The sequence below is a fragment of the Pseudonaja textilis genome, chromosome 2 (assembly GCF_049901715.1).
Source record: "Pseudonaja textilis isolate UNSWEBS1 chromosome 2, rPseTex1.2, whole genome shotgun sequence".
Taxonomy (NCBI): Eukaryota; Metazoa; Chordata; class Lepidosauria; order Squamata; family Elapidae; genus Pseudonaja; species Pseudonaja textilis.
In genome coordinates, this window is record NC_141991.1 from 236,780,987 (window position 1) to 236,793,353 (window position 12,367).

Below are 12,367 nucleotides of genomic sequence, written 5' to 3' on the forward strand. Positions count from 1 at the left end.
AAAGTATGGTTTACAGAAAACCACAATGACTTGGGGTCATGCAGCCTTGTAAGCCACAGCCAAATTACAGTATGGCTGAGCTGTACGTTGTCACAGCCATTACCTTTCAGTGTTCTTCAACTTTTGCTAATGTTTAAGCAATGAGATATCTTTGCATCTACAAGGATCAAAAAAGAGCTTGAAAACACACGGTGTATTTCTGTCCCTGATCTTGTTGGCACATTTGTAGCATGAATGTAAACTCTGAAAATAGAACTTGACTTGCCAGTCACAGAGCGACCCAGCTATTCAGTCACATCCAACTTTCACACTTCCTTCTCTTACGCTTCCTTGGGGTTCTGTCAAGCAATGAAAAGCAGGACCAACACAAGGCATAAAGCTGAACAGGGCTTGGGTGGAGATTTATGTGATCTGTGTCATAGTAGGTCAAGTCTGGCAGGCATAAATGATTGTGCTATTGTACAAGGCATAACTAGTGAGCAGCTCAGACTATGGTGTGCCATTTATAAATGTCATGCTACTTTGGCTCTACACAAGCTTTGCAATGAGTGATGGAGAGTTCTGTAATTTTCTCTTTTTGACAAGAAGTTCCAATCTATTAGTTGGGTATACATATTTTCCAAATGCAAAATCCACTGTACTATGACAATGCTTTGAAAGCATTGCTGCTTCAAATTGGGTGAAAAGTGAGGGAACTCATGGTAATTTTAATGTGAAGTACTCTGTTTTGAGGACAGGAGGCAGAGAAGTAAATTTCTTGTGACAAAACGCCGTATCAGCTTGGAAAATGGGGTCAAAATCATTGAGTGGAAGCTTTTCCAGAAGACCTACTCTAGAAACCTGGCACCTGAAAATATGTGACTGTTTTTCCTTCCCTCGGGGGGTGAAAAGTTCTTTTCCACTGCTGTTTTTTTTTCCTGTCAGGGTCCCCAGGAAGCAAGAATTCACATAATAGCAACATTTAGGTAGAGCAGTATATATTTTCTTCAAGGGACAATTATGGTTGGGCTTTCATTTATTTGTTTTTAGAATGGCAGATAATAAAATTAAAGAAGAAGTCTTTATCCTCTGATAACTGTCCATAGGTTTGTATATTAGTAGTAGGTTAGTACATACTGATCATGGAAAGAAGTCTATTCCCTCACCTTGTGGGATTAGAAAAGATCTAAAGAGGTCTGTGAGTAATTCCACAACAACGTTCCCAAGCTGCTGCTCATGTTAGGAGTTCTGGAAACTGTAATCCAATACATCTGAAGGGCATAAATTGAGGTATGTTTTGAGTTTGAAACATTCTAACCTGAAACAGAAGCTGAAATGGTTTTTCTAAAACTAGAGCAGAATATTTTGACCTTGAAATGTTTGTACACCTCTAGGCATTAGATTACTTGGTATTCAATAACTTCCATGCTTTTATTTTTTTTTAAAAAAAAGTTGTCCTCTGGTGCTAGAAAGTTTGAACATAAAGCCCTAGGATTGTTGTATTATCAATCTGGAACTTCCTAGGCATCTGTTGTAAGAATGAAGATAGCTTCAAGAGCGATCTCTTTCTGGAACTACCAGTTCTTCATAAAGAATATATGCTTACTTGCATATTTCCCCAAGAACTGAAGTTGTTCTCAAATGCAGTTGCAATCCATCTTTATATTCATTCTGCAACTTGTTTCATATCTAGCATTATGGGGTGTTGCAATCAAACACATCTGGAGATATCAATGCAGATTCTCAGTCATCCAGGTCATGGTTGTCCCAAAGGTGCTTTTTCAAAGGCAGCTGCATTTTTTTTTCTGAAGATGTTTTGCTCCTTATCCAAGAAGCTTCTTCAACTCTGGGCTGGATGAGAAGCGAAATCTGTTCAAAGAAAAGCAGGAAAGGTTCAGTTGCCTCTTGAAAAAGAACCTTTGGGGTATCCGGAGATAGTAGGTTTAAGAAGGTGATTTAATGAATAATTTTATTATCTAATGAATAATTTTGAAGGAAGTTCTGCTGTCTTGGTGAATATACTATGGCATGTTAGTTGACTATAATGGTTGAATAGAAAACTCACATTAAAAGAAGATTTTTGTAGTCTAGATGTTTGTGTCCTATTGGCAAGATTGCAAAAGGTATCTGGAAGAGGCAAATCAATGCTGACTTGGATGCACCTTGACCCACAACTGGTCTTGTGTTCTAATGGGATAGTGCCCCTGGTTCATGCAGTTCAAAAGCATCTACTCCAGAGTAAATGATCAGGTGCCTTCTAAATGTTATCTAGTTTACAGCTGTGGATAATCCACCAAATAGAACTAGTGGTCGAGGTTATGGAAATGTTTATCCGAAATCTTTGATGGACTGCCCTTTGGCATTGTGTCCTTGGCTGAAAGTTTTCCAGTGTTTTGAGAGGAATCTTTTTCAGCTCTAGCTAGAGATGCCAAAATTTAACCTGAGACCTTCTTCAGGCGAAGCATCTGCTGTGGCTCTTCTCCTAAAATACTGAGAGTTTCCTTCAGCTGGTTGTTCTCTGAACGAACTTTCTGACACCCCCATACAATTAGCATAGCATGCCTATTATTGTATTAAGTGTTTTTGTAAATTATTGCTCTTAAACAAACAACAACAACTAAAACCCACATCCACATTGCTCAACTATCAATTTGGCCTCCTTTGTTGCTTCATCTGTATGGAACCATGTTTGGCTTCTTTGTAACAGCAGGATTTGAAGATACTTTTCTGATGTATCTTGTTAGTGATTCTTTTTTCCTGTTCAAGGCAAATGGAAAACATTTCCTGTTAGATCTATAAATGTGACTCTCTTGAGTTTGTAAGACTTTATCACAGTGTTAAAAAGAAGATATCCATCTGGTTCAGTTCCAGGCTGGGAGAAAGACACTGATTGGAAAGAAGGTTTATTGATGAAGCAGAACCACATGTGATTCTGAACAGTTGACCACATGGAGTTAAGAATGGGTGGCTTTTACACCTTCTCTGGGCTTTGTATGTGAGCTTCCTGCTCCTGTGCAAGAAACATGTGTTCTATTGGCTGTTGTCAGGTTCCCATGGGGCCATGTAGGGGTCATAGCTGGCTCTATAGGCAAAGAACAAATCCTAGGTGTTTGAAGTTTGTGTTTGAAGTGTTGAAGTTTGTGAGGATGATGTAATGATTGAAATATCTTTAGGAGATTGTGCAATGTAGTGAGCTCTGTGTATTCTGCTAAGTGGTAGTGGGTTAATCCTATTATGTCCTAAAGGCTCATGTCCTATTCTTAATTCCATCATCCTGGAGCCAAAAGTCTTTTGTTTTGTAGATAGACTGGCCCAGTCTTCCATAATGGGCACAAAATATCTGCTGGGAGTGGTGGTGGGGTTATTAAGAGTGAGTCTGCTTCCTGCCTTTAAAAAAAACCGTTTCTCCATTTCTCATTTAGGGAAATACAATATTCTGCCTTTTTAATATTCCTCAAAATATTTCATTCTTTTAGGAGGGTGGGGTGGCATCCCACAATAGGCTCATACAAAATGCATGTTTTCTAAGCCTTGAAAACAAAAATGTTACAATAGCTGTACTGTCCTCACACATTTATCTTGAGGTAATTACTGTTTTATGTATGTCCATTGCCTGTTTCCTTCTGTGCTGGTAGTTATATCTAATAAGGCAAGGCATTTTTTTTTGTTCTGTTGGATTATCAGATGCTTGAAATGTTCCAGTGGAAAGCTTCAAACAGAGCTGTATAGATAGTCCTCAACTTACGACCCAATTTGTCAAATGAGTTTTGCCCCATTTTACGACTTTTCTTGCCCCATTTGTTAAGCGAATCACTGCATTTCTTAAATTAGTAACATGGTTGTTAAAGGAATCTGGCTTCCCCATTGATTTTGTTTGTCAGAAGGTCGTAAAAGGGATCATATGATTGTGAGACATTGCAACGGTCATAAATGTGTGTCAATTGTCAAACATCCAAATGTAAATCATGTAACCATGGGGATGTTGTAATGGTCATAAGTGTGAAAAATGGTCATGTTGTGTTTTTCAGTGCCATCATAACTTCAAATGGTCACTAAGTGAACTGTTGTAAGTCAAGGACTATCTGTATTGATCTAAGCTCAGTAGGAAATGTGTCTATGTGAATGTCCTTTCTGGAAAGGCTTTAGTTAGGATGTATTTTTTATTGATTGATTGATTTGTCAAAATTTTACAATACAACAGAAGCAAGAATAAACATAAATGTAAATAAAAGAAATAGGAACTAATAATTGGGGACAATAGGACAGGGATGGTAGGCACGATTGTGTGAGCTTATGTAACACAAGCTTTCTCATTCTCCTAAGACTTCTTCAGGGCATAAGGTTGAAGAAGGCTTTTCTAAGAATGATTATTTCCCGAAAAAGCACTTTTCTAAAGTATTCTCTATTAACATGGAGCAGTGCAGAAGAGAAACAGTGCAACATTTAATGGGTGTATATTTCGAGAAATAGTGCAACATTTAATGGGTGTATATTTCAGTCGTTCCTACTAAAGTATTCTGAGATTGAATGTGAGTAGTTTACAAAGAGAAAGGAAGTTAAAACCCAGCGGGTATCTAAGGATAAAAGGCTTCAATATCATTTGAGCCCTCAATAGGGATTTTGAAATCCTGGCTATGCAAGGACAGCTTCCTCTTTTTGCTGATGCTGCTTGAAATAGTGAAAAGGCAATGCTCCCAAATGAGCTGGAATTCAGGAGCAAAAGTCTTCCTTAGCTGAAAGAGCATGGCAGGATCAAAGGAATCACAGGGACTAAAATATTAACTTGTTAAGGCTGCAACCTTTGCACTCCAAGAACCCATGTCAGCATTCCAGTAGTTTCAGCTTGCAGGGAAGAAAACATGGTTCAGTCTTGGGTTGAGTGGGGATTCTCTTGCAAATACTTTTCTGTTCCAATAAAGGAGAATACAGTATTTGTAGCTCAGGGTTGAAATGAGGTGTCCTTTGTGCTCTTTTGGTTGTTTTCTTGCAGATATTTTTGCTAGCACTGACGATGTTACCTAGTTTGGGTGATGAAACATCTGCAAGAAAGCCAAGCTCAGAGAACATCAAGGATCCCTCACATGTCTGATCCTTGCTAAAAGCACAGTGGGGACCCACATGGATCCCAGTGGGACAAGTGCTTATATATCCCTAAACAAGAACACGAATCCGCAAACCAAGCTATGATTCCCTGCCTGAGGCGCTGAATGTGCTAAGGGCCATGTTTCCTGGCTGTATTTTAACTGATCAAGTATCTTGTGCCCATGTGTATTTAATTTGGATGTTTTTGGTGTTTTTATTGTTTTAAAATGTTCTTAGTCTTTTTCATTGTAATGTGTTTTCTGATGGGTGGCTATAGAAATTGAATAAATAAACAACACAAATTTTGCTGTAACTAAATAAAAATGTTTTAATTCAAAGACTATACCCAATGCTCAGTCCTCTGTAGGATGCTGACCATTTACTAATTGATAAGCCTTTTCAAAGCCTATATTTATATTTATATTACTTATAATGGTCTTTTCAACCAAAGACTTTTGGAAAACAGATGCAGCTATGGCTCCCTATAATATGTCCATATTAATTTATTAGGGTCAAATACAGCTTCATTCCATTATTCAGTAAAAATAATGAAATGAATCTTTCTCATGAGAAGAACTGGAAAATGGAAGATAAAAACACAGAGCTGGCCTTGGCCAAATTGAAAAAAAAAACTATGGGGTCAGCCTTGTGAGGAAGACCAGGTCAGAAAACAGATTCAACAAGAAAACTAGGATTCATTGAGATAGGCTATCAAATCAGAATATTGCAAATCTGCCTGTATTTTCCTTCCCTTCCTGTAATGTCCCAGGGAATCAGGGAAGACAATCTGAGTCTTCATATATTACTGTATTATTAACACCCACGGATGCTAAGGAGTTTTACTCCCCCTCCCCACCTGAAAAGAAATCTGTTTCAAATGCAAAACACAAGCAGAGGAACGGAGTTTCAGTTTTAGTACAGAATAGTGGAGCTAAGCCACACCCAGGCTCCTTGCTGTCTCCTTGCTCACACAACAAATACTGCTTCAGTTTCCAAAAAGCCCTCAACTCTCTCACACACTGACAGGACGCTACCCAGATGAATACTGATGGATTCTGGTAAGCAGAGGCAAAAAAAAATTCCTCTTATTTTCCTCCCCAAAATCTAAGCCCAGCCACATAATTTCGGAGCTAGTGGCTTCAGGTCTTCTCCCCAGTTCCTTGTACTGAACAGAGTCAATAGAGGAATGGGAGATCACAAAGAAATGTCAGAGCTGTACAGTAGACTGAGGAGATAAACAAACATGCTGGAAGCATGATTTCCACATTGCTGCCAAGAAAATTACATGGATATATGCCCTTGTAGTCGGCAGGAATTCAGTTGAATCCCTGAATGTTTTACTGCCAGATCTAATAAAATACTGTATAACAGAATGTTGAAACTCCTGGGTTCTTAAGAAGCAAGGTCTGATGTTTTTTTCATCATTTTCTTGGTTGTAATTCAGTCAGAGATCCAAGAGAAATGAAGCAATGGAAACCAGTTTAAAATACAAAATATCTATCACAATTTCATCATACTTGTGGTTAATAGGAAACTTCCCTGAGTGAGGCAGGATACAATTTCCGGAGATTAATATTTAAGGCTGTTCAAAACTCCAGCAGCTGTAACGCTTGTTATCCCCATCCTAAATACTTTGAAATCCAAACATAGACTTTCCAAATTTGACTAGAAAAAGCAGGTCTATTAAGAACATTTGATTACTTCTGAAACTTTTAACTAATATTTTCAACACTCTTGAATTGAGTACTTCATAATATTGCATAGCTTGTGACAATAACTTTACGGACACATACATCCTGAGAGTATAACCCATTCAAAATATTCAACAATCTTTTATATTATTTTAAGATGCTTGTCAAAGGAAATACTTTTAATCAAGCAATTATTGTGACATAATCAGGGTGCAGACGACCATTTTATTTTGGAAATGATATAAACTTCCTTGTACCATGCAATATAGTAGACTACAGACTATATGGGTCTACTTGCTTTATTGAAGTGCCTTGAATTCAAAGTGAGAAAGCATCACTTAACTTACCAAGGTTAATATTCTGGAGAGCCTGGTTTAGTTTATGAGTCATACTGTTTGGTAATAATGCAAGTTATTATTTTGAAAGCAGCAAGTTGGGAAGGACTGGTTTGATAGGAATAAATGAGATGATTCTGCAACTGACAATTCTATGTTAGCCTCATTGGAAAAGTAGAAAGATTAGTGGATTCTCAAAGGTAGAAAGATATGGCCAGGATGATGCCATCTGTGAGTTTTGGATTTAGTGGTTCAGCTGTGGCTACTTCTTAGAGCAAATGTCAGGATCCCATATGACCATCTAGAACAGGAGTGTCAAACTTGTGGCCCATGGGTTGGATCATCACATGCTGGCCCTGCCCGGTTTACCGAAGATCACGTGATGTCACCGTGATGATGTGAGTTTGACACCCCGATCTAGAGAATGATAAGGATCAGGCAGCCATCACCTAATCTGGCATTCAAAATCAACACCTGAGCTGTTGAAAGGAATTACTGGGTTGATATTACTTGCTTATAGCATTACTTTCACAGACAACAGAGCATACTAGATCACAAGGATGATGTTTAAAAATCATTTTAATGTACAACTATGTTTTTCTAAAACTACATGGTGCATATACTCTGAGAGATCATTTAGTCTAAGGTCTGAATTTACCTTAGTGCTCTGCAGTTTGGATTATAGCTCCCAAGAAACTATTCACATGAAGCCACATTGCTTGATGAGGATGATGAGACTTGAAATTCACAGTATCTAGCAGGCTGCTTAATATTTTGGTTTGATTGATAAGTTGCTCTGGAAGTCATAAAATAAACTGAATGGGGGGATCTTGGCTTCATGGATAGCCCATCCCTCTTTCCTATGTCAGCCAGTTCCCTTCAGACCACATGTGGGATATGAGATCTGTGTCAAATCTTCAAGAAGTTCTGATACAGTTTGCTATCTTAAGCCCATGCCAGAAGGTCTTTATTTTTATTATTCCTCTGGATGCAATAATTGCTGATGGAAAAGCAATTGAAATATTTTGACAAATTTTTAACAGATGAGGTAGTGTTCTGGCACTTTGCTTCATTATAATGCAAGTTATGTATGTATGTATGTATGTGTAAGACTGTCGAGTACAGTGTTTCTCAAACTTGGCAGGTGGAAAATGTCTAGACTTTTAACTCCCAGAATTCTCTAACCAGCATGGCTGGACAGGGAATTCTGGGAGTTGAAGTCTATACATCTTCCAAGTTGTCAAGGTTGTCAAGAAACACTGATCTTGTCACTATTTCACCACTAGTTTGCAGTCTGATGTTCATATTACAGTTTGTCCCAACGGAAAAGGTATAATAATGACAGACTTTTTCTGAGGTAAATTGTTCAGATCAAGAAGCAAGGAGAACCAGAGAGGCTGTAGAATGATGGGAGATTTATTGTTATCATTATTATGTTTTAATTACTGGATGCTGCCTTTCTGAACAAAGCTATTACCTGGTAGCTTGCAGCATCTTAAAGTTACAATTCGGATATTAAGTTTTCATTGAAAACCTGCAACTGGAATATATTTCTGTAGCCAAATGAAGTTAAATTCTTTAGGAGAAAAGTTTAAAATGTACACACACACACACACACACACACACACACACACTTACTTCCTGAACATAAAATAATGCCATTAGCCACTTTGCAACATCATAGTAAACTCAAATACCATACTTAAAGGTACAGAAACAGTTTTTTTTTTTTAAAAAAAAAAAAGAGAAGACAGTATTTAAAATATTAGATAACACAATCCTGGCTGCTCACCGTGATGTAGGAACAATGGAATAAATGGGATTAGGACACATCTGTCTAAATGTGTATTTCCACTAGGAGAGATGATTGTTCAGAAACTTTGATTGGATCTTGCAGTGATAAATTTAGTGAGTGGAGCAACCCTTTGGAGAAAAGAAAACAGTCCGGTTTATTTTCAGTGTGAATAATTACCAGGACCTATTTAAATCCTAATTTAATCAAGTCCATTAGACTTTTAACCTGATCAGTTTAAGAATTATTCTAACATCAAGGAACTGATTGTGTAATTTATTAATGAATTTGTAATTGAATGATATCAAGATCTTGTGTTTTAATTGTTACTATCAGGGAATTGCAGGATAGAAAGCTTTTTAACACCATTGTAATTATTATGGAGATATCTGACCTTGTCTGGGGTTGGAAATTAAATAGCAGGGTTGTTCTTTATCTGTACTTGGATGGAAGGTTATCAAAATGTCAGGGCTGTGGACAATACTGGAACAAACACAAAATACTGAAAAAAGGGAACAGCCAATCAGTTATATGCTGTTGTTAAGACAATTGCTTTGAGGTTCCATGAAATCACCATCAAATCAAAAAACAAATCATTTTTCCCTGCAAAAAAGAAGTCTAGCATTCAAAGTCATATTTAATAAGACATAGAATTGGAAGAATTAATAAAGACTGAAGTGAGATGGACACATATTCTATCTCAGCATAAAGCATCTTATATAGCTTTCTGATTTTTTTTGGAGCTCCATGTTCCGAAATTAGAACATGGATCCAGAAAATCTACTATAGAGCTTGTTGAGAGTAACTCTGAATCTGGATTTTTTTTTTTTTTACCACTAATTCTGGGGTACAGTTGAGCTGCATTTTTTTTGAAGTAGACAAGTTTCAGCTCCACATCCTGCCACACATGAAAGGACTGAATTCTTTGCTGGTTGGGGATCTTTGCCTTTTGCTTGCTAGAATGTCCATACGATAAGAATATCATGAGGCATCGGGATTCAAAAAAGTTCAGTATTGTTGTAAAATATGCTGAGCTTTAAAAAAAAATTGGAAAATGCGTATAAAGAAAATCTTTACAAAATGTTTTATATATGGCATTTCCTGCCATCAAGATTAGCAAAGATGTTTAAGGATAAGTCTGCAAAATGTTGGAAATCCCACGAGACACTCAGCTTGTATTATCATATGTGGTAGATATGTCAAAAAGCAAAAAAAATATTGGACAAAAATCCATGCATGGCTGGAAGAAATGAGCATATTGACTTGAAAACAGATATTTTTGTTGGGCATTTTGCTGGATCAATATGATAGAGGGAATGTATATTTGATTTTGCATGTATTGACTGCAATTCAAATTGTATTTGTGCAATAGTGAAAATGTGAAGAGAGTCCCAACTGATGAAAATGGGATTTAGAAAAGATTAGAATGTGCAGAAATGGATAGGCTAACACTTATAATCAAGGAAAACAATACTTTCTGACTTGGGACTTATTTTATTAATGGCTAGTTGAAAAAAACAAGAGCTATATACAGGGAAATACCATAGATGGATAGGATCAGTGATATAAGAAAGGCATGTTGAATTGGTTAAGTAAATAATATTGTTATTATATTGATACTACTATAATCAACATCAATGCAATGAATATTGTTGTAAACATCTTGATTATTATATCCTAAAAATATTTGTACCCAGAAACACACTGTTCAATTGAAATTGGAATTTTTATATGCTATAACAGTAAAAACTTGGAACAAAAAAAATTGGAAAATAGAAGAGACCTAAGTCATCCAGTTTAGTTTATGGCCTCATCTGCCTTTCAACAAGATCTGATTCATTTTTCTGTTGACTTTTAATGAGAGACACAGAGAGAGAAAATGGAGGTTTACCAAATCAGACATTTACATTCCCAAGTGGAGATCATTAAACAGCACAGATCCACTCTTGAGTTGCTCCTTCCCGCTTGAAGCAACACACACTGAAATAAATCAATTCTTTTTCTCTTCTGAAGGTCAGAGTGGTATGCTTGTCCTCTGAGGACCAGGAACTGGAGATCAGTTTTATTATTAAGCCCGGTCTTTGTCTTTGGAATTGAAGCTGGACTCTCAACCATGTCAAGTGACGCAGAAACAGTCAGTGTCAACAGTCAACAGCCAACTGCCCAGCAGCAAACACCACTCAAACCACAGCCTTCCAAAAAAGAGAAAAAGAAAGGTAAGGTATAAAAGTGAGTCAAAAGGCAGATCATTTCTGAAGCCATCTGGAAAAAGACGAGGAAGCAGCCTGGTTCAGATCAAAATAGGATGGAGGACCTGAATCAGCCCACACTCATAATTTGGTGCTTGGGATTGTCCAAATGATGGGATATACTTCTCTGATGAAGAAAATGCATGAAGGTATCTGTGAGTAAATAGCAACTGGGAAAGCAGAAAGTAGGAAGAATCGTTTGCAGATCGATTGTAGGAGGGAAAAATACTGTGTGTGAAAGTTACAACAAAGTTCTTGGCAAATGTATGTTAAGCATTTGCAAATTGATGCAAGAACAGAAAATATACTCTGGAAAATGCAATGTTACAATGAATAGATTTGGTGGGTAAGGAGGTCCAGTTGCTTATGAATCTTTAATATATTTTATAGGGTACAAAAATGACATTGGTCTCTTAAATATCTATGTGAGTAGAATAGAGTAGAGTTGAGTTGAATCGAATCAAATTTTTTATTGGCCAAGTGTGATTGGACACACAAGGAATTTGTCTTGGTACAAATGCTCTCAGTTTACACAAAAGAAAAGATACATTCGTCAAGAGTTACAAATCATAAGATACAATACTTAGTAGTCATAGGGTACAATAAGCGATCAAATCATACTAGGAAACAGTCAATAAAAAATTGTTAGGATACAAGCCACAAAGTTACAGTCATACAGTTATTAGTGGGAGGGAATGGGTGAAAGGAAGGATGGGAGGATTAACAGTAATATAATAGTAATGCAGACTTAGCAAATAGTTTGACCGTGTTGAGGGAAATATTTGTTTAGCAGAGTGGTGGCATGGAGGAAAAAAATGTTCTTGTATCTAGTTATTCTGGTGTGCAGTGCTCTATAGCGTCATTTTGAGGGTAGGAGTTGAAATTAGGATTAAGAATTGAAAACAAACTAATTGGAATCTTGCATTAGACTGCCATCTTATGGTCTTGCCATACGTAGCAGAATTCTTTGACTAAAAAGTGGTCAGCCAACCAATCTTGGCTCTTCCAACTTTTATGTGTATGTAACGTTCTGTTCAGAGAAATTGACCCTTTGTGCTGCTCTATACACAATTATAGTTCAAATATATTTATGGCTAGTGCAACACGAAAGAAAGACATGCTGGATGTCTGCTCATTGCATCCAGAAGAAGAGTTAATAATTTATTAAATACAATACACAGATGAGGGGCACTGGCTGTTATAAAATGCGTACTGTACTCTGTTATCTATAGCCACAGC

General features: G+C 37.0%; 1 protein-coding gene across 6 annotated transcripts in view; it reads left to right on the forward strand.

The window, feature by feature from the left end:
- The window catches only part of DAB2 (DAB adaptor protein 2), a 46,411-nt gene that overhangs the window by 14,884 nt on the left and 19,160 nt on the right, over positions 1-12,367 (forward strand). For 4 of the 6 annotated variants that reach the window (XM_026715951.2, XM_026715966.2, XM_026715974.2 and 1 more), the window contains exon 2: positions 10,893-11,095. In XM_026715951.2, coding sequence (XP_026571736.1) covers positions 10,993-11,095 — 103 coding nt within the window. In that variant the 5' untranslated portion in view covers positions 10,893-10,992. Of the gene's footprint in view, positions 1-10,892; positions 11,096-11,133; positions 11,278-12,367 lie in introns of those variants that run through there. The other 2 variants (XM_087927355.1, XM_087927356.1) reach the window with 1 other exon arrangement.